The sequence below is a fragment of the Penicillium crustosum genome, assembly GCF_028827405.1.
Source record: "Penicillium crustosum strain IBT 35664 chromosome Unknown utg000002l_segment0_segment0, whole genome shotgun sequence".
NCBI classification, from domain to species: domain Eukaryota; kingdom Fungi; phylum Ascomycota; class Eurotiomycetes; order Eurotiales; family Aspergillaceae; genus Penicillium; species Penicillium crustosum.
In genome coordinates this window covers 8,499,470-8,521,311 of record NW_026623123.1, presented here as the reverse complement: position 1 = coordinate 8,521,311, position 21,842 = coordinate 8,499,470, and the positions used below count along the sequence as shown (strand labels likewise).

General features: G+C 47.2%; 7 protein-coding genes across 7 annotated transcripts; 4 read left to right on the top strand and 3 right to left on the bottom strand.

Moving 5' to 3' along the window:
- Positions 1-44: 44 nt before the first annotated feature.
- On the bottom strand, positions 45-2,262 carry N7487_006748 (uncharacterized protein; the record flags this gene model as incomplete). Its single annotated transcript, XM_056874495.1, has 5 exons — positions 2,125-2,262; positions 1,946-2,071; positions 878-1,856; positions 680-731; positions 45-618 (listed from the first exon to the last, which is right to left on the bottom strand). Exons 1-5 carry the CDS (start codon positions 2,227-2,229, stop codon positions 45-47), a joined length of 1,836 nt encoding a protein of 611 aa, XP_056732215.1. The 5' UTR covers positions 2,230-2,262.
- Positions 2,263-2,769: 507 nt separating this feature from the next.
- N7487_006747 (uncharacterized protein) lies at positions 2,770-3,216 on the top strand (the record flags this gene model as incomplete). The annotated part of the gene is made up of 2 exons (XM_056874494.1): positions 2,770-3,167; positions 3,210-3,216. The coding sequence occupies 2 exons, from the start codon at positions 2,770-2,772 to the stop codon at positions 3,214-3,216; spliced, it is 405 nt and encodes a 134-aa protein (XP_056732214.1).
- A 666-nt stretch (positions 3,217-3,882) lies between these two features.
- N7487_006746 (uncharacterized protein) lies at positions 3,883-6,757 on the bottom strand (the record flags this gene model as incomplete). Its single annotated transcript, XM_056874493.1, has 7 exons — positions 3,883-4,924; positions 4,980-5,104; positions 5,169-5,219; positions 5,280-5,402; positions 5,461-6,490; positions 6,575-6,629; positions 6,682-6,757. The coding sequence occupies 7 exons, from the start codon at positions 6,755-6,757 to the stop codon at positions 3,883-3,885; spliced, it is 2,502 nt and encodes an 833-aa protein (XP_056732213.1).
- A 1,930-nt stretch (positions 6,758-8,687) lies between these two features.
- On the top strand, positions 8,688-9,898 carry N7487_006745 (flavin-containing monooxygenase; the record flags this gene model as incomplete). The annotated part of the gene is given in 4 exon segments (XM_056874492.1): positions 8,688-8,713; positions 8,727-9,175; positions 9,208-9,432; positions 9,597-9,898. 4 exon segments carry the CDS (start codon positions 8,688-8,690, stop codon positions 9,896-9,898), a joined length of 1,002 nt encoding a protein of 333 aa, XP_056732212.1.
- A 1,433-nt stretch (positions 9,899-11,331) lies between these two features.
- Positions 11,332-14,023, bottom strand: N7487_006744 (fungal specific transcription factor domain-containing protein; the record flags this gene model as incomplete). The annotated part of the gene is made up of 6 exons (XM_056874491.1): positions 11,332-11,983; positions 12,048-12,203; positions 12,296-12,517; positions 12,578-12,710; positions 12,757-12,965; positions 13,020-14,023. The coding sequence occupies 6 exons, from the start codon at positions 14,021-14,023 to the stop codon at positions 11,332-11,334; spliced, it is 2,376 nt and encodes a 791-aa protein (XP_056732211.1).
- Positions 14,024-14,895: 872 nt separating this feature from the next.
- N7487_006743 (sugar porter family MFS transporter) lies at positions 14,896-16,509 on the top strand (the record flags this gene model as incomplete). Its single annotated transcript, XM_056874490.1, has 2 exons — positions 14,896-15,369; positions 15,451-16,509. The coding sequence occupies 2 exons, from the start codon at positions 14,896-14,898 to the stop codon at positions 16,507-16,509; spliced, it is 1,533 nt and encodes a 510-aa protein (XP_056732210.1).
- A 778-nt stretch (positions 16,510-17,287) lies between these two features.
- Positions 17,288-18,452, top strand: N7487_006742 (uncharacterized protein; the record flags this gene model as incomplete). The annotated part of the gene is made up of 3 exons (XM_056874489.1): positions 17,288-17,336; positions 17,388-17,659; positions 17,712-18,452. 3 exons carry the CDS (start codon positions 17,288-17,290, stop codon positions 18,450-18,452), a joined length of 1,062 nt encoding a protein of 353 aa, XP_056732209.1.
- Between the last annotated feature and the right edge of the window lie 3,390 nt (positions 18,453-21,842).

Sequence of the window (21,842 nt, the reverse complement as noted above, 5' to 3'; positions counted from 1 at the left end):
CGCTAAGAATACAGTACACTTGACATACACTAAGCTCCAATCCCTCAAGCCAATAACTCCCTAGCCTTCCACAATAGGAAAAAGCAACTCACATTCCCCCACCACCAAACCAACCCCCTCACTTGACTCCACGTAGGATGGTCCACAAAAATATAAACAGCGCCATAAACAACGCGCGCAACAGTATACGACAACGCCGCGGCATTAATTCTCCGCGCAGGGACACCAGCCAACGATGCAAAGAGCACACCGGCAACCAGCAATGGGAAATTCTCGACCGCATTAGCATGCGCTGACTCATTGCGCTTGAGCATATCCAGCTGTCTGCGAGTGATCTTGCCTTCGCGCACAGCTGCCTCGCCGTATTTGGCTAGGTCTTCGCGCGGCGAGACTTGATGGTCGAGGCCGTACCATTGCTTTAGGGTGCGCGAGGAGAGAAGGCCGTAGGCGAGAATAAAGTTGAATGTTAGGAACATGGGGCCGTGATTTGAGTTGGGGTTAAGGGAGGCACGGAGGCCTACCGTTGTGAGGAGGGATGTCATTTTCGGGGATAAGTGGGAGTTGATGTATGTAGTGTAGTGTAGTGATTGGGGTTGGTCGTTGATATAGGCAATGGAACTAAAATCTCACCTCATGTGTTCGATGTCATTGGTCCTTGAGCCTCGATGCTTATGCTTACCCTTTGCTTCCTCTAAAGTTAGAAAGCCGAAGGTCGTGCTCTTTCTGAAATTCTACGCAAAGTGTTGAGGGGATGGTTTGGTTAATAGTCTATGTCCAATGTTCTTTTCCTCCTATGTATTTTCTATATACCATCCAAAAATGTAGTAATTACAAGCCAAAATGCAAGAAGAAAGAGATACCTAACGGTACAAAATACCATTAACCATCTCACCAATCGCCAAACAACTCGTCAAGCCTGGGCTCTCAATACCCAACAAATTGATGAACCCAGGAAGACCCTCTTCCTCCCGGATAATAAAGTCCTGGAATCCCTTACCCTCATTTACAGCACCGCCCCTCCCCAATTTAGGACGAATGCCACAGTAATCCAACGCGATGGCATCGACATCGACACCAGGAAGATAGGCCTTGATCTCCGGCAATGCCCGCTCCAAACGCGCAGCGCTCGGAACCAAATCATCAGGACTATCCACCCACTCAACATCCGGCCCAAAGCGAACGCGGCCACCCATATCAAGCGTTAGATGCGTACCAAGCCCTCCAGTACCGGGCAAAGTCGCCGGATAAACTAAAACTGAAGTCTTAGGTTTGGATGACGCATAAGAGAAATACGTGCCCTTAGCATAATGCGGAACAAAATGGCGCTCTTGCGGGAGGAGCATGTTGCTAATATCACACGCGCCATGGCCAGCACTATTTACCAGCGTCTCAGCCGTGATGGACGTAACTGAACCATCCTCATCCGAGACAGCGGTGATCTTGTACCCGCCACGGCCGCCGTCAATGGCCTCCACGCTTGTTACGCGTGTCTTGAATGCAATGTCACCTCCACGGTCCTCAAAGTCGCCCTGCAGATAGGTCATCAGCGAGTGACTGTCCACGATACCGGATGTCTCGCTCTCGACGATGCCTGCGTCGGCCTTGACGTCTGGTTCGCGCTGCTGCGCTTCCTCGCGTCCCACTAGCCGTGTCGGGGCGTCACCTAGTCCTTGTGCGTGGGCGTGGATTTTCAGACAGGCTTCCCATTGCGTGGGGGTCTGCGCTACGATCCATTTCTTCGTGTTGCGGTGGGGGATGTTGTTTTGCGCGCAGAGGTCGTAGAGGAGGTTGCGGCCGCGGATGCAGAGGCTGGTTTTGAGGGAGGTTGCGGGGTAATAGAGACCTGCGTGGATTACCTGGTTGGTGAGGGGATATTGTTAGTTTATTTGGTTTGTTGTGTCTGTTGCCAAATGTTCGGGGTGGGGTTGTCGCATAGCATGCATACCTCGGAGTTGCGACTGCTTGTCTCTGTCCCTGGTGCGTCATGGCGCTCTAGTAAAATGGTTGAGGTGCCTTCGCGAGCTGCAAGTTGCCGTGCGGTCGCGAGGCCGACGACGCCTGCGCCAATTACCTTTCATTCGGATTAGCCTTAGGTCTCTGTCTTGGATCTCGGGTGCACTGTACCGCATGAGTGAAGTCCGCATTGGTGGATCGGGTGCTAGAAAAGCAGCGAATGGGAAGCTTGTTTTTAAGCTTAAATTGCTGCTTAAGCAGAGCACGTGCAGACATATCGGGAAGGCGCAATTGACCAGCAGATTGCGAGGAAGGAAGGATACTTTGGAAGGAGCACCCCCGCGGCCTCGGTAATGACCTCGGGAGGAATGACGCGATCCCGAAGCCGGATCACGCTAAGCCCTGGAGAACATAGATCGAACTCAAAAGTCTGCGACCTATGGAACTATAAAAAATAAAAAAGTATAAAAAAGATATAGCCTCATCTTTCATCGTCTTTTACATCTATAGATATGTAGGACAAGAAAAGCCGGGAGGAGCTCAAATGGACTATAACCTCTGGCTAAATATGGATAAAGGGGCAAAGGGAAAACTCCCCAAAGGCTCGGATATAGACATGAAAGACAGTGAAGGCAATTGTTCCTAACAAAGACTCGACAACATGCACATGTGGACTGGTGCTAGTATTTAACTGGCCATACATCCCATCAATTAAGCTCATCATCCCATCTAAGCCCATCTCGAGCCAGTCATCACAATTACCTTAGGTTCATACTAATTCAACTATCTAAACGCACTTTTCTCATCTCAACCAAGATGTCTCCACCAGGTATGTTCTCTCGCCCCAATGGCACTAATATCCCGGATATTGAGTCGACCCAATTCGTTCACTGGGTTACGGTAGATTTCACTATATTTGGCGGACGAACCAAGCCTACCAGCGGCGACCGGATGATGCGTCTTATGGCCGAGCAGTGCCGATCCGGAGTTGCCACTATTACATCTATGCCTCTGCACCACACTCAGCCATGCTGTCTCTCGTTGCCCGTTGTGGGAGACCCCGAGCTTTTACGTGTTCATATTCTGTGGAGTGCAGCTGAGATTGCTGATTCGCACTGGGAGGAGATTACGGCTGGCAAGCTGATGGTTGATACTCAGCGTATTCTGGGTGATGGCCCAGGGGGTCTCGTAATACAATCAACGGGGCTTAGTATGTACGTGGGTAGCTATGGTTTATTTCGGCTGATCGATTATAGAAATTAGCTTCTGTCAGAATGCAATGCTGTCAATGGAAGTTGTTTTTTTATCAATTCAAAGCCGTAAAATGCAGTATGGTAACATATAGAATATAAGCAGAATGGTTTATCTTCAGTTCAGATAATGACGTGATAGATAGGCTTCAACCGGGCTATAGAAAGGTTTAGTAAGGATGGAGTAGTGAAACAAACCACCAATATTGGTGGGTATCGATTCGATGCCATATATTGGTTTTGTGATGGGTCTGTTCCTCCTCGGCGTCATCATCGCTGTGCGCGTTTGTGTTGAGAGCTTCTACTCCCTCATACCATTATTAGGAGCCATGGGCGCCAATATCACCCAACAGTAAACGTCTAGCATCATAATATCCAGGAGTGTGATTTGAGGTCAGCTATTCTTATTTTGGCCCTATGTAGCTGAGCCTTCGAGGCTAGCTCGAGTCAGTCTAGCTCGATTGAGGTGCATAATGAAGATCCAATGATCCTACACCGTTCGTATAGGAAGGGAAGGTTTACTGGGCCTGACTTCCGCTTGTTATTTGGGCACCTTCCTCACCTAGGCCCCGATTACTCCTACTTTGAAATTGATTTAATATGGATGTATCAGGCACACAAAAAACAAGAGAGAATCTACCACAAAGGATTTCTTTCGTCAATCCCAGTTGAGACATTATCATTCGACATCCATAAGAACATCACTCATTATGTATAAAATATAAGAGAACTTCTTGACATTCCACTTCCCAGAGTCCTTGAGAAGAGAGGCATAATCAAGCATGATCCGACGCGCAGACTGATACCCACCGTGCAACGGTACTCCTCGCAAGTAGATCGTAGCCCCATTGCGAATGAAGTTAACAGCAGGATCATCTGTTGACACGAGAGTCTGACTTCCCCTAGGCTCCATAAAACTCGTGAACCCCTCCGTGCCCACCTCTCTCCAGTCCACATCGTCCATCAGCTCCACAGACCCGAGACTAGATGGCGAACCCGTAGAGTCTGACACCATGAACGTATACAGACCAAGCACTAATCCGGCCGAGAAGAGCGAGAACATAGATTGGAACGTGGGGTGTTCGGATGCTTTGCGATTTGTCATGATTTTGTAGATATGCGCAGCGTGCAGACATGCGCGCCTGGCTGCAGGTGTCTGTGACCACTCGCGGATATCGTCAAGGGCCTTGCGCGCGGGAGCCGGGCCTGCACGGCCAGCTGCAAGGTCGAATATTTGGATATCGGCTGTGAGAGTCATGCACATGCTGTGCCATGTGATGAGAGCGTTGGGGTTTAGGCGGTCGAGGGTTTCACCATAGTTTGTGATGAGCTGGGATTGGAGGGAGGGGAGACACCTTGCTCGGCCGTCCATGGCGTAGGTGTGACATGGAGCAAAGGGGTAGCTGGCTCGATTGGAGAGGAGGCGGTGGTAGGATTCTGACTGGCGGAGTTGAACTATTGCTAGTATTGCTTGTATACAGAAGTCATCTGCGGGGGCTTCTAGGGCGGGGACGTTGATGTTTTCGGATGGGGCGAGGATTGTTGAGGAGAGGATGCGCTTGCCGCTGCGTATTAGGTGTGTCCATTGAGTAGAGGATTGAGCGCTGAAGAGAGATTCACTGCAGGGGAGGATGAGTTGGACTGAATCTGGGACTGTGATTGGACCGGTTGAGAGGAACGAAGAGTACCAAGAGTCCAGGAGCAGAAGTCCTATGATTATTCTGGGGGGGAATATTAGTTCCGAACACTGTTGTATGAGCAGGAATCGCGGCATACCTCTTGGTTGATTCGATCTTGCTCCATGCTTTCCATCTCAGCTCAAAATCGGGAACTGTTTCGAACAGAGTCATGTCAAGGATCTGTCCCTCAGTGGCTGAAAACAATCCGTGTCTCTGAGCGACCTGCAGTAGTTGCCATTAGTATCACATCGATAGAGGAAAGTAAGAAGCTTCTATTCACACTCACAGACATGACGTTGATATAAAGAGGTTGACACTGTTCCAGGTGTACCTTTTCCTGCAAAATGACATCAATTAGTACCTTCAATCCAGCAAGTTCAAACCAGGGGGATCATACCCCGGTCAAGCCAGCCAGGTTTAATAAAAGCAAAGCTGTCGCAAATAATGTCATAGTACCAGAAGCGCTCTCAAGTCCCATCGAGCTTCGAGAAAATTCAGCTGTGACATTGTCCAAAGCGCCCTAATGACTGTCGGTAAGCTACCTGCATATACAACGCGATTAACAATATTTGACATACTGAGAAATTTCTGGACACAAACGCAGTTGTTCCTTTGGTGCCAAGCAATGTCATGCCAACCAGCGTCATAACATATAGGAGAGATGGTCGCGCCTTCCTTGCCGAAAATGTCGGCTGATGGACAAATGGCAAGAGAGGATTAAAGATGCGGAAAAATAAGTCTAGTGCCATATCCAAGATCTCAGCAGGAGGGAACTCAGAATGATTCAAGGTCGAGGCAGGCGTGGCTGGAGCAATATTCCTATTTATGGGAGATTGCATATGCCCAGAAACAGTCATCGGTCCAAAAGCTGCCTGCAGTCGCCGTCTGCAATCCTCGTCGAATCCACACCGCGACCCTTGAACGACACTTGACTCGCTATGAAGGTGTGATGGCTGAACTGAGAAGATATTATCAACAGGCGACATGGCGATATCCCGCCATAAACTGTTGATAAGACGCCCGGTGTTCGGAGGTGCTAGCCAGCACTGCTGGACCCTAGCAAAGCGTTCATTGGGGATGTTATCGCTGCTGTCGACTGAATGTTGATTCTGTTGGTCTGGAGTAATCGTCAAGTTGCCACCCATCAAAGGGAAATGGCTATCGCGCATCAAATCTAGCGAGTCATTTGACCCTGAGTCTGTGCGAGGTTCAAGCCACATTTGTAGCATGTCTTTTGGCCCAGGATCAAAGGGCAAGCTAGCTCGATGTGACACCTGATCTGCAGCCGTGACTGCATTCCATCCAAAGTACTGCTGCTGGTCGTCCATCACAATCACGCCGAGATCTGGCTCGGTGCGGCCATGGTGGGCTGAAATGTCGGCTAGGTAATCTAGTGATGATGGAAGCCCCGTTGATGCGAGAGGCGCATCTCGCGGCGTGCTAGATAGAGGTGGAACATGTGCTTCTGCGCTGTTGAGACCATTTCCTGATCCGGGGACCATTGATGGCGCACCCGCAATTACTGATGACTGTTGATTTGGTGCTTCCGATGGACCGGCTGTCGCATTGGCTTGATTATGGCCTTTGGCATGTCGGCTCAGGACATCGCTGTATGCTCATTCAATTCAGGGATTTGAACATAGGAGATTTTGAATATTGTTACAATTCACATGCGCCTTCAACGGAATTTACCTTCGAGAGAAACGTTTATGGCAGACATTGCATTCATATGGGCGTTCCTTGGTGTCTGTTTTGCATGTTAGATTGTAGCTCTTGCAGGGGGATTCAACGTGACTGACGCGACCGTTCATGTCTCTTATAGTGTTCGGTTTTTTTGAACACCCGCGAACAGATGGAACATTTTTTTAACACCATTACGGCGCTCTCGGAAAGATGGATGATTACGGTACATGAGCCTTCGAGACCTGCTCCGAGCCCTGGAGGGGAAAATACATTAGTCAGCAAGTCCGGGGTTTCCAAGGTTGACTAGACTGTATTGGGAAGGTAGATACCTTAGAAAACAGGCAAAAATAATGCCCTAGGGGTAAAATATTACCCGCTACCGTTTACTTAGTTGGTTGCTCTCTTCGACGATTTGAAACTCCATGTCCACTGTAATATGCCCTTCCTCGGTATGATGATCCCTCCTGACTCCGCTCATCTCGACTTGTATATCATGTGTAGTCAACAATGTCTCATCCCAGTCAAGTGGCCTTTGTCGACGAATAAATGTCTTTTTATTCGTTGCCTCTGGCTGCCTTGAACCAACATACCTCGCCGAGCTAGTGCCAAACACGCGGGACATAACGGAGCGGATCAGTGGATGCAATGTTGGAAGACAGGCGCATAAAATGCCGATGGAGGGCTCAATGCTGGACCACATGAAGACTTTGCCGATGACCCAGGTGTAATCTCCGGATTTGAGGAAGGTTATATAATAAATTCGGACCAGACTTGCAACGCAGACACTAGAAAAATATAAGCTTGAGCCAAATACACTTAACCAGGGAAGAGATAACGCACAATCCTCCAATCAAAAGGATGCCGCATACTAGGAGTTTCTGTGTCCTTCGCATTTGCAGCCTCCACACAATGGGAATTGGAACCAACAGGATGGCGACATCTGTGATCACATTCACGCCAGCGTAGCTGAGATAGAACTTGTAGAGGTCGTAGACGCATTTTCCGCCATCGGGGGTTGTAAACTGTGTCCAGTAGTATGAAACTGGCCTGCAGCAAACCAGAAAGGCGATTATGCCAGAGACAAAATATCCAACCGACAGAAACACGCAGAACCAGATTGAATATGTCATTCCGAAGATACGGCGGTAGAAAAAAATGATAGATAGTTTAATGAGTGGCGCACTGGTCACGTAGAGGACGACGAAGGCGAAGAGAATGCGCATCATGTCCTGGACTTGGACCGGAGGGACGGTCCATACATGTCTCCCGATACAAGGATTTTCATTTACTACCAATAAGTCAGAATTGAGATTGCTTTGCGCCGACTAAGGATGTATAAATACCAATCACGACCAAAGCGAAACCTGCGGTCACACACAACTGTACATATCTGTCAAAAACAGATTCCTTTTTCTTTCTTTTCTTTCTTTTCTTTCTCTTTTTTCAGTGACCACATACCAGGGCAAGCACGATCATCCAATCATCTGCAAGTATTCGTACACCTTGCACTTTAAATCTTGTATAGAACCGAAGCCCGACAACTAACACGGCAATGGCATAGGTAACGATCACACCGGAAATGTCCAGTGGGTGATCGGCGGATAGATCCGTGCCTGGTGGAGGCTGCCCAATCGGGCTGTGCGACATGTAGAGAATTAGAGAAAAGACTCACATCCGATGAAAAAATAGGGTGAGTACAGGATGAGCTATCTTTAAAGCCAGTCCCAAATTAAGATTTTTCATACTTTCATACATTGATAGTTTAAATCTCTTCACGGGCTTTGAAATGCATGGCCAAGAAACGGCCCCAACACAACCCGTAGACAATATCAATCGGATCTCCACTTCCCGTCTTGGATGAAACCCATCAAATGATATTGGCCTATGACGTGGCTTTGAATCCTCACTCAGAAGGATTCGGATCTAATTTCAAAATCCGGTCCGCGCTACTTAGCGCTACTATGTACTACTGTCTTGACGCTAAACCTATGGGGACAACCCCTGAGTACGGAGTAATTAGTCGGATCCGGAAGTTTTCCGTCTTCCTACACAAAGTGGAGAGTGGGATAAGAAACAGATAGGGGAAAAAAAGAAAAAAACATCTCCACTGATGTGCGCCACCATGTCGTCCAACAAATTCCTTTACGGGTACGGAGTACAGTGAGACTATCAATATAAACCCCGGTCGATATGCTCTCAAAGAGCGCAAACTCCGAGTCATCTGCATAGGAGCAGGTATATCTGACATAATTCTCGCACATAAACTGAAACATAAGCATCCACTTGATTTTGTGGATTTCACAATCTACGAAAAGAATTGCGAGGTTGGTGGTTCATGGTTTGAGAATGTCTATCCGGGCGTTGGATGCGATGTCCCCGCCCACAACTATGTCTTACTATTCGACCCCAATCCGAACTGGTCCAAATGCTATATTGGTGGTGGCGAAATTGAGATAAAGCTCAAGCAGAATGGCACAATCATCTATGATGAAGCAGACGTTCTTATCAATGGTTCTGGTGTTCTCAACCCATGGAACATACCGGACATCGCCGGTTTGGAGGCGTTTACTGGAAAGCTTGTCCACACAGCAGTGCTACTTGGGACAAAACGTACGATTGGCCCGACAAGAAAATAATAGCAGTCATCGGTGACGGCTCATCTGGTATCCAAGTTGGTCCTGCGCTCCAGCCCAAGGCCGCAAGGATCGTCAATTATGTTTGTCACCCGACCTGGGTGTCGGTCAATCTCTCCCCAAACATCACAAAGGATAGAATGAGAGCGAACTTGAGTATAGCGAAGAAGAGAAAGCGAAGTTCCGAGATGATCCCTAAGCATTCCTGGAGCACAGGAAACGGGCTGACTGCTCGTAGGTTGCTTACAGCTTATTTTTTTTTTTTCACTTGAATCAGAACTAACTATGAGAAGTGCCAACACCGTCTATCGTCTGATGTTGTTTGGCTCTGAGCATAATTAAATGCTATTTGATGCAATTTCGGGGCTTATGCACCAGCGTCTCAAGTGATAACCCAGACCTGATCGACAAGCTAATCCCTAAGTTCGAAATTGGATGTCGCAGACTGAGTCTTGGTGATGGGTACCTCGAAGCGCTACAGCAATCAAATGCTAAATGGTGTTTTGAAGGCATTGAGGAAATTACCAAGACCAGCATTCGCACTGCAGCAGGCGAAGAGGAATGTGACTTAAATGTCTGTGCGACTGGCTTTGATACCACCTTCGTCCCCGGGTGGGAGGGTCGACGGCTTGATGTGGAGTGGGAGAAGGTATCCCGAGGCACATGGCAGCGTACCCAAGACGATCAGTTGAACTGCTGATTACATGCTGAAATGGTCGAAGAAGATAGCGCGGGTGGATATCAAGTAAATACTATTGCGAGAGATGGGGTACATGGTCTCCAAATAATATCTGAACAGGCCCGTAGCAGTTAACGACTCCGCCGTTCGAAACTATAATCGTCGTGCGCAAGCGGGTCTAAAGCGCACTGCGTGGAGCAAGGGTTGTCATACTTGGTATAACAAGGGACAAGCTGTTACGGCGATGTACCTAGGCAGTGTATTACATTACAAAGGGAAGTCTGGCAATTGGCATTGGAGGGATATTTCGTGATAATATATGGAGTACCGACTTCGCAATAGAGGCTATCGAGGATATTCGGGGTGAGGACTTCGATATCCGGTACAACAACATCTCAGATCCGTTTTCGTATCTTGGGAACGGAGAACTAGAGTGGGAGAGAGAAGATGGTGCGGACTTGGCATTCTATTTGAAATCGATCTACATATGAGATCGCCACGTTATTCATGTGATAAAAGTTTGTTTGGATAAACCGTTGGTATTCATTTAGGGTTGCGCATGGCTATGCTCCAGCGACCCACCTCTCCACCAGCCTCGATGGAATTCGAGTTCCGCCTTCCTAATTTGGTCAACGCTCCTGCCTTGCCCCTATCCCAAGGTCTAGGCATAGAATGTACTTAAGACTGTACTCCGTAAGGAGTAAGTCACCTGCAATTTGGAACAAAAACATGTTACACCTGTCACATGTGATTCCTCATCTCATTTCTCTCCCTAGTAAAAATTTCACCAACAGTTTCATCACTACGATAGCTTTATAGTTACGGAGTACAGCGTAGAGTGTGGGAATTTAGATTCCGCCGAGCTTGTTCCCGAATCTGCCCCGGGCTTCTTGTCCCGCAATGTGCCGCACCAATCACCGAGACACGCCCCGACACAAGCCCCGAAGTACCCCCGAGATAGGCTTGCGATAGGCTTGAGGTGGCTTGCGATAGGCTTGCGATAGGTCGTGAAATAGGCTGCAATGGTGAAACTGGCGGTGATGGCATAAGCAGGGGGTGATCATGGTTTGAGGTCAGGGGCAACTGCGGGGCGAAATCAGGGCATGAGGAGAGGAGAACAATATGCATACTCCGTACGGAGTATATGAAGGGCATATATGAAGGTATACTCCGTATGGTATGTTGATACACTAATAAGGTGTAAATAAGCAATTTTTGGTGCAGAAAATGCAGGGGTTCGAACCATGTAAACTGTAATTAATTAAGTGGCTGAGTGTGCAAAAACTTTGGTAGAACTTCGGCCCAGCCCAATTTAAAAAAGCACCCAAATTTTAGAAGGATCACCGTTGTGGATCAACCATTTTACCATTTATCAATGATCCAGTGAGCATCTGCAGCTTTTTCTTTTCCATATTTCTCATCAAAAAAATGAATAAATTGGAATCTCCTGATATCTATTTACTTTCGGGTTCGGGTTCCGCAATATCGGTGTTCGCAACGAATGAATAAAGACCTTCGTCCCCATCCGATGGCAGCTGACCGCTGAGCATAAGCATCCATCCCAACCCAGACTCTAACTGAAAATCGCGCGTCTCAGGCTGTGTATTTGTAAGCCCTCCACGATTAGAAATGGCGTCAGATCCATTAAGTGTTCGTGACCGCTTTCTTGGCGGGTAATCAGTCCCATCGGGTCCGCGGTCCGGCTTGGCAGCACGTGTGCGGATCTCCCATTTATGTTGGAGTCTTACCAGGAGGTCTTTAGCGCGATTGGCACTTTGCCAGGATAGGGAGAATTCATCGAGGGCTCTGAAACAAGTGCTCAGGTGAGCGATAATATTCTCTCCTTTCGGCGTTTGGTACTGGGACACGGCGGCGAAGAGAAGTAGGAGCACGGCGGAGGAGGTAATTGAGACGGCTTTGATGTTTATGCGGCGGAGGGTATATCGGGTCTCGTATAATACAAGGATTTTGGCAATGGAGATGGCGGAGTTGATGCACATCTCCCGAGCGTGTGTGGAACCAGGTCCCTTCGGGGGTTGTGGTTGCAGGTAGCCTTTTGACATCCAGGGTCGATGGCTGTAGATGAGGTTCTGGTAATATTGCATGCTTTCAGATGAGTTAGTAAACATGTTCCTTGATACCTTTGAAGAGAAGTATAATGGCAACTCACTGAAGTAGTAGCACATGCGGAAGATAAGGAGAAGTGTGATTGTTGAGGTCGATTTGTAAAACCGAGGGCAACTGAGCTTTCCAATTGAGAAGTTTGGCAACATTGTCTGCATTGAGCTGTTGGAGCAAGGCTCTTGGAATACCTGACGTTCCATATCTTTTCGGGGTGAAGGCTATGTTAGCTGAAGCACTGACTTGGGCCCAATTGAGGCAGCCGAGGAGAGACAACAAACGAGAACAGGAACTTACAGGAAATAGCCGCAAGGTGCCATAAGCTCACATAGTGAGACTTCCTGTCGACTGACAGCCCCTACACAGTCATATAATCCCGAATTGTTGTCAAACGGAATGGGAGATGCGTAGGGCGTCCATTTGCAAGGTGCTCGGTAGTCGACGTCATCGTTGGGCTTTTTCACTGTCACATCCTCCATGTTGGTGTAAAAAGGTCTGCCAAGGTAGAAGCCGACAAGACTGTAGTTTACACAGATTAGATATATCCTGAGCGAATACGAGGACACCGCGGGAACTCACTGATCCACCATATACGCTGCCCAAAAGACAGTTCGACGTAGCTCGGCGTCGGCAGCAGTAACAGACCCACGAGCAACATAGGGAGATAGGTCGATATGCAAGGCAAGATCAAAAGCAAGTCGAAGGGCCATTCCTATAGTTGTAAGCTAAGCAACCCAGGAACTTTCGATAGAACTTACCACTGTATAACCATCCACGTGTATCTGAGCCAACACCAATTTCATGGCTGCTCAAGATGACTAGTGCCTGGACTGTCGCCACACATGGAGAGTCTAGTTCAATTTCAAGAAGTTCTTTTGCATGGTCACCGAAAAATTCCCCAAGAGACTTTGGGAACGTCACAAAGGATGGGTGGTAACGGGTTTCAAAAGCAGCGCCGAGAGAGCACCTATTCTAAATGTTATTTTACAAATCTATTTTTGTTGAATTGAGTCAAACTCACATTGCATAGCAGAGTGCTTCGGAATAGAACGGGGTCACTTCCCTCCCATCCCAGGCTGTCTTGCCTTTCTCAAACATTTCCCGGTCGACGACGTGGAACGATGGATCTTGCCACGTAAAATAGAGATTGAGGAGATGCTCCTTGAGAGATGTTGGGACTTGTCTGTCATATTCTGTACTGTCGAGATAATCGACGGTACGTTGGTTCTGCATGTTGATAGACACTGGAGCATCGGCAAGGTTGAAGGTCGATGTCGGGCCATAGAAGCGAGCTCGCCCTCCGGGACCAAAGCGCAATGTGCCCATCCGATCAGAAAGCTCATCAATAAGATCTTCAATTTCTTCTGTGCTCCTAGTATCGTTGTCGAGACTGGGTGGGGTTTGAACGGCGGCAGGCTCAAAGGGCTCAGGTCGTCTCTCGAGTTGCTCCCCTGGTGACTGTGGTGGTTCTATTCCAATGTCTTGGATGTCTGGAGATGGTGGTGTAATGCATGTTCCAAAATCCAAGGTCCAGTCCCAGTTGGCCAATGAATGATCCGAGTGATCATCCACGGGCTGATACTGTTCTGCAATTGAGACGTCCAGATCTCCGGTGCTGAGGATCATGGGCAGTGTCGACACTGCATGAGGATCCGAAAGCATTGCAAAACTCGACTGAGAATTTTGCGATGTATTACCCGGGGACTTTGATGTCTGAGCCCAAGTGCTACTCAAATCATTTGCTATACCGGCAGCGGAGAATGGCACAGAAGTTGGTGCATCAGAAGGCAGATCATCCCTTGCAGATGGGGAGTTGGGGTCGGGGGATTTTCTCTTAATTCGATTATTTCCTGCAGCTGAATGAACTTCAGTCAAGCCAAGGAGATCAAGGACTTTAGCCAGAGCCGTGTCCTTTTCTTGCGGCATAGGCGGGGCCTCCAATCCACTTTCGCGAATGAAGAGACAGAGCTGTTCAACTCTGCTTGATAAAAGCTCTATGGCAACACGGAGTGGGAGTCTTAACATGATCAGCGCTATGTTCTAACGAACAGCCATTTTTTAAGAAATGGCCGTAATGAGTCACTTACTTTCTCTTGTCTACAGCCTGGTATCGACATTCGCGGTGTTTGTTCATGCAGCTGGAGCATTTTGGCTTACCACCGTCGCACTGCCGGGATTAGCTTCTTGCAATTTCCACCGGGCTAATTGATAGTCACCTTGACTTTACTCTCCCGGCATGAGACGCATGCCATGGAGGCATGGTGCCGCCTCTTTGGGGGGACACTAGGCTTTGGCATGTTTTCTTCGTCCTTCTGGCTTCCATGAGACTATGCGTTTGGAATATCCTAGCCTCTTAGCAATATCGAGGGTGGCTTGAAAGATCTAAGTCAAGTGCGGGGTAATATTAGGGCAGTCTTAAAGGGGAAATGTTTAATCCGAACTATAACTTCCAAGGTTTCCACTGCTATTTATTTATTGGCCCTACTAAAAGGACCACTATGAATCTCCGCATTTGTATCTATAGGGCTTCAGGCGGAGTAGACTCGTATATGTAAACTATTAGTGACCTCATCTTCTATGATAGACAGCGTTGACGACGGAGATGTCGTCTTAATTTTGCTCCAGTGGTTCCTCGGGGGACCAATCGCTGGTATATCCGGGGTTGGGTCTAACCCAGTTGGGAATAGACAACCCTCACGGGAATCAAAACCCGGGGTGGGGGTTCGATACCCCACGTTTTCTGCAACACCCCAGGTTTTCATAGGATTAATTGGTTTACTGAGTAGCCCTATCATAAAAAGTAGATTACATTGTGTATAAAAACTGATATAAACTGCACACGAGTGGTCCATGCTAATATAATTTTCTTGGCTACATTGCGAAAAACACTACTCACCATGTTTTTCCAGAATGCACAGGGGAAATGGCTTCAATATAGAATTACTGCAGCATGCGGCGCTGGATTCCTCCTCTTTGGTTATGACCAGGGAGTATTTGGCGGGCTTTTGGACAACAAGCCGTTCCTCGAGACCTTTGAAAACCCAAGCGTGACCATTCAAGGTCAAATCGTTGCGACTTATGATATTGGCTGCATAATAGGCACTTTGGTGACGATGTACGCTGGAGACAAACTCGGTCGAAGACGGACAATTTTGATCGGGTGCTTCATCCTCATCGTTGGCGCGATCCTCCAAACTGCATCCTATTCCCTCGCGCAGATGATTGTCGGTCGTGTTGTTGCAGGCGTCGGAAATGGAATGAACACAATTGCAATTCCTATCTGGCAATCGGAAACTGCACGCGCAGAGCATCGTGGAAAACTCATCGTTGCCCAGTTGGTGACGAATATTTTTGGAATCGTTATCACAAATGTAAGCTACCTTAAACGCACAACACGAGAGAGACAGAGAGAGAGAGAGAGAGAGAGAGAGCAATGCTGATTCTTTTTGCAGTGGATGAACTATGGATTCACATTTATCCCTCACTCTCCAGTGAGCTGGCGATTTCCTCTTGGTTTCCAATGTTTCTTTGCGCTCGTCACCATTGCGTTCGTTCTTGTCGCCCCGGAGTCACCGCGTTGGCTTGTTATGAAACATCGTGCCAACGAAGCCCGTGAAATATTAGCACGGCTCCTTGCAAAGTCAACCGATGATCAGGAAGTGGTGGACGAGATACAAATCTTGGAGATTTCTGTGAACCATGAATCCGAAGTCCAACAATCGAAGCCTTTACAGGCAATTTTCAAGCGCAAGAGCAAGCAGCAGACATTGCGCAGAATCCTTCTTGGAGCGGGTACTGCCTTCTTTCAGCAAGTTGGCGGAACCAACGTTATCGCATACTATTTACCAGTGGTTCTGACTCGATCAGTTGGGTTGGACAACAGAATGGCCTTGATTTTGTCAGCCGTTGACTCCATGTCACTGATGTTTTGGGGCTGTGTTGCAACTATGCTCATTGATCGAATTGGCCGAAAGAGGTTAATGCTCTTCGGTGCCGCTGGAAGCAGCGCCTGTTTTGCACTTGTTGCCGTTGGACTGCGGTATGGTGGACCTGACAACAAAGGCATGTCTGTTCTAGCTGTGGTGTTCATCTTCGTCTACTATATCTTCTACGGCACGTCACTCTTATCGATCCCGTACATCTACCCGGCAGAGATCAACTCCCAACAAATGCGGAATATTGGTACTTCGTTTGCCACCACTACGAATTGGTTGTTCGTTTATGTTATCGTTGTTGCTACCCCAACGGCCATTGCAAGCATCCAGTGGAAGTATTACATGCTTTTTGCCATTTTCAACTTCTGTTTCCTGCCAATTATCTGGTACTTCTATGTTGAGACCGCAAACTTGTCTCTTGAGCAGATTGACAGACTCTTTGAAATCAAACACGAGGCTGGGAATGCAATTAGTTGGACGGAGGCAACCATGATAGCCCGTACGGAGGTTATTTCCGATTTAGCACACACTGGGAAGGAAAATCTCGACACTGAGCACTGTGAGACTGTGGCTTGATGTTGGAATTTAAGGTCCCTTTACATGTATAGATTGTGACGGATGTGGAAGGCAGTCCTGAAGGCAGTAAGGGGACTATTCACACCTAAAGGATGCCCACCTCACGACGTTGGAAGATATTCTTTCAACAAATAACTTCCGCCAATGAATATATTTCGCTTCAGGCTCCCATCCATATTTTCCGTATGTAACATCATAAAGAGCTTTCCACGGAGATGCTCCCCGAAGCCAATCCTCCAACCTCGGAATGCCATTTTTAAAGTTTGTGGGGTAAAGACTAAGCCATAACTAGCGGCCCCGGGGCGGCTTCGGGGATCCCATTCATCCTAGGGCAAAGAGCTTTTATCTATGAAAGCCCAGAGTGTCTGTCATACTATTGGAGAGCCTACTTAGAAAAATTTCAATGCGGTTTGCCAATTTGAGCTACTTTTCATGAAACAAAATCTAGAGTTTGTTTGTATTCGACTCTGGAGGCACATACTATCTTAAAATTGGCTCCTCTAAAGTGCATTAAAGATGTGCAGAAGATATAAAAAAAAATAGGTTCAGTGATAAAATAACTTTGACGATACTTCTTGCGAGTGGGATAGTATTATCGGTTAGCAAGTCTTAGTTCTATTCGGATTCCCTTTCCCGGTCAAGCATTGTATCCACTCCGATCAACGACTGTGTATATAAACCCCGCTGAGCCATTGTTGAAGCGACTACTCCTGGAAAGCATTTTTCCAAGTCTTCATCTGTTACTACTCCCTCGAACAAAATACCATTTCCTCTTAAAATGTCAGCCCCGAAGTTACGCGTCGGTATTGCCGGTCTCGGCAGAATGGGTAAGCATTGTTCTCACCATTATGCGAAGATCTTCAATTGACACATAACAGGCCAGCGACACGCATTGAACTACCATGTTTTTACTCCTCGTGCCGAAGTGGTAGCAGCAAGCTCTCCTGATCCCAACGAACACAAATGGGCAGCAGAAAACCTCACAGGAGCAAGAATTTATAAAGACTACTATGAAATGCTCGAGAAAGAAAACTTGGATGCTGTTGTCGTTGCTGGTATTACTGCAGTCCACGCAGATCATACCATTGCCGCTATCAAGAAGGGATTGCATGTTATGTGCGAGAAACCTTTGTCTCTTGACATCAAGATTGTAGGCATTTCTACGTGAGACCAAATATAGAAACACATGCTAACTACGATAGGCTCAATCTGTTCTCGATGCTTACAACACATCTCTCAAAACCCACCCTAACCAGAAAGTCATGTGCGGTTTTTCGCGCCGCTTTGATGCTTCTTACCGCGAGGCCTATGAGAGAATGGTCTCAGGCGAACATGGCCGACCAGTGGTCTTCAGATCCCAAACCGCAGATATGCTCGACACTACTGGGACATTTGTGAATTATGCCAAGACCAGTGGTGGAATATTCCTCGACTGCTCCATCCATGACATTGACCTGATGCTGTGGTTTATTGGTGAGAACACCAATATCAAAAGCCTGCAAGCCGTTGGAGTCGTTGCCGTCCACACTGCATTGGATTCAAGCAAGGACCGTGACAATGCGGTAGCTACGGTTGAGTTTGACGGTGGGAAGATTGCAACTCTCTTCTGCTCGCGTATGATGGCTGCTGGACAAGAAGATACTACTGAGATCATCTGCGAAAAAGGGTCACTCAGAGTCAATATGCAAGGCCGGAAAAACCACCTTGAGATCCACGATGGACAGGGAGCTAGACGCGATCTTCCGAAGCATTATTATGAGCGTTTTAGAGAGGCTTTCCTCACGGAAGCTAACGAGTTCACTGCTTCCTGCTTGGATAACACGACTCCACCAGTGTCCCTTTCAAGCTCGGTGAAGGCAGTTGTTATTGGTTCGGCTTTGCAGAAGAGTTTGGTGACTGGTGAAAAGATTGTTTTCGATTTTGGGAAAGAGGCTAGACTTTAGATGCAGGGCACCTTACACATAAAGCTCTCCGATTATGTATTCAATAGATATCAAAGTGCTTTTTTCTGGATTTTGTTTGTTTGTACCTGTCTCATGTAACACCCGTGGATATGTCACCATTTAATTATCAACAACGCGCCTCCTCGCCTTTTCATTATATTCCTCCACTACAACCTTTAGCAATCTAGTCACTGAATTCAAACAAAATCTTACTCAACTGGTTGCTTTTATACCCGCCAAAATGCCGCACTCGAGCATATGTTTCTAACAGCCGAAAATCCGAGGAAAGCGATACACTCGGTGTCAAGGTCAAAACACCAACGACCAAGAGGAGAACTTTAAACGGGTTGGTCTCCAAGATGCTAAGTTGCGCAATCCACAAAATGGGAACTGTGAGGTTTCATTGTCTCTGCCGTGAGGGCCCCAGCTAACTTATATTTCAGTAGGTAGCGCACTCCGAAAAAATAGCAATAGACACATGCCATTGACATTATCTCAGCTCCTAGGTCATCCGTGGGAGCTTCAAAATGGAGGTGCGAGGCTCTGGACGAATCAAAAAACAACCACTACTACCACTACCATTGTGGAATCAGTACTTGACTTGAACAACGCCTAAGGTCATTATTTCGAGCAACAGAAGTTGATCATTTTATTGACGATATAACAGAAAACCTCGAACATGAGGTCGAACAGCTGGTGGGATAACGGAATTTCCTCTACATCAGACTGAATCGTGCGGTAGTACGACAAATTCTTGGGCTTGGGCTTCGTCTTAGACGCTCGATGCACTCGTATTTCGATTCCCAGCCACGCCCCGTTCGTCAAACGCCACAAGCGTGCGAAATGACCCGTCGACTTCAACTCGGATGGCGACATTTACCCTGATTGGGCACCTGGTTATTGCATAGGCGTTCGGACTGCCTTTCCTAGCAGTCTACGCGGTCCATTACATCTTGACTGGCTCATTTCCCAGGGCTTCCGTCTGGCTACCCGACAATCAAAACAGACATGACGAAATGTCCCACCCCGGTTTCCACTTTGATGAAATTGAAGTTCATCGGTAGCAATTGAAGCTTGTCAAAATTATCTCCACTTTTGCGGTGAGGAAATCGAATAGGATACATTCAATATGACTAAATTCTTGGGAAAGAATGACTCCAATGTCATTGTAGATATCTGCATCAGTGCGAAGAAGTTTTGGCCAGTCTTCCCAGATCTGGGAGCTTAATGCCCAGGCAACATCGTCGTAGGATTTACATGGGTTCATTTTGAGAAGAAGCACAGTTTTCTTGTAATTTTCGAATGAAGTGAATTGTGGCTGGTGTTAAGGGAGTTCAGGGGCAGCTAGACCTTTGGCGTTTCTGGCGCCAAAAGTAATTTCATCACTCCTTATCCTGCAATATTTTGCTTCCTTTTTCCATGTGTGCCAAACTTGCTTGATGTTAGTCAATCTTTGATGCTCTGTACTCTGGCTTCCAAGTGTCAACCCCCTGTAGAACATATCAAGAAGCGGTGAGGTGAGACTTGTACATGTGAGAGTACAACCTTTCGGACCTGCAAACAGGCTCGTCTAGGTATAATTGCTAAGAATATAACGTCTAAGAACAGCCATATTCCACTAGTATGATAAACCTCTTTGCATTTAAATAAAACCAAACTGAGACATAGATAAAGCAAGAGCTATGAACTGTTCCTACATGTAAAAGAGTCATGGTAATGTAGCATCCCCGGGTGGCCGTAGCCAAGCGGCGGAACTTGCGGCAGTTGCGGCCATCTGCGTGGGGAAGATGAGTGAAAATCTCATAGCTGGTTCCCTGTCAGAACTAAAATATGCTCGTCGGTCGACTCCCTCCGTGTTAAAAGGGATAGAGTATCCCGGATTCACAAACTGAAAGTCGCTGTCGGTACTATTCTTTGGCTTCCTCCATCCCTCGGGAAATCTCTCTTTTTCTTTTTTCTTTTTCCTTTTTTTTGGCTCGAATGTTTCGAAGATGACCTTGTAGGTACTTATCCCACACTATTCAATGTTCATATATGAAAAGGATTTCCCAGACGTAGTTGGATGACTCTTTTCACACTTATAATGCTTATGTCTTTCTTTTTCTATCCATGGATAGTCTAGAGCTTCCAAATCTTACTGCGGGTTATTATACTTTGGTTGAAAGTGCTAATGTTACTGCAAGTAGCCCCTAAGAAATAAATGTAAATGCTCCTATATGTAAAAAGGTAAATCTAATATAGTATGCCCCCGGGTGGTCGTAACCTAGCGGCGACACTTGCAAGGGCAGGGCTAAGCTGTCCCACCCTGTCAGAACTAAAATATGCTTGTCGGTCGACCTTGCAACTGTCTACCATCTTTACCAAGAAACAAGAGAAGGCAACGAGGCGGAGGACGTCGACGACGCAATGGTTGAATCCTGATTTGACCACCAATATATATATATTTTTTTTTTCATTTTTTTTCAAGAAAGTAGAATGCTTCAAAGGTGATACTTATCCTACAAGGCCGGTTCTAGTTTGTTCCTTTATTCCCTGCAATTTCTGGTGCCAGATATAGAACGATACAGAGTACAAACACAGCATATTATCTGATTAGTTGACTACTGCGTAAAACCAGGGTAGTGATTCAAGATTCATCTTCATTGGCTGATCTTGGGGATCTATGGCAAAATGGGGTATCTCAATAAACATGGAACAAACTTGAAGTAAGAAGCCTACTTCTGTTTTCTCACCACAGGAACTGGCGTTGAAACTCAAACGAAGGCGCTCCCTGCCAGGAACTTATTCTTTCCACCGGAGCAGTCTCTTCATGCACGTTATCTGATGACTCCAGGACCGTACGATTAGGTGTTTCATTGGTACTTCCATCGATGTCTCGTGTTGTGGTAGAAATTTGAACCGATCCATCCGAGCTTTCATTCTGCAAACGCCTTCTCTTAGGACCCTCCTGCTGTACCTCCGAGCCCACCCTTTCAGGCTCGGTACAAGCCTGCTGCCACCTCCGAATACCATGAGAAGTATCAAGAGGGAACTGCGACCAACTCTCCATCCCCCTCTTCTCAAGTCTGGGAAATGGCACATATGAGCCACTACCCTCTCGACAAGGAATCGCAGCCGAAAGTTGCTCTTCCGAGACATGTGGAAGCAAGTTCAAAAGAATACTTTCAGTGAGCTGGAGTCGATTCTCCAGTGCTTCGGTATATCCTTTCTCAGGCCCTCTTCGAAGTTGTTCGGGCCAGTTGCACGGTCGATTGTTCTCGAGACATTGTTCGCAAATGGGTTTTAGGCCGCTGCATTTTTGTTTTCTTGAGCGACACGCGTTGCAAGCGATTGTTATACGTGCTGGAGCTTTTGCTTTTGATTTCGATGGCATTTTATTTTCTTGTGTGG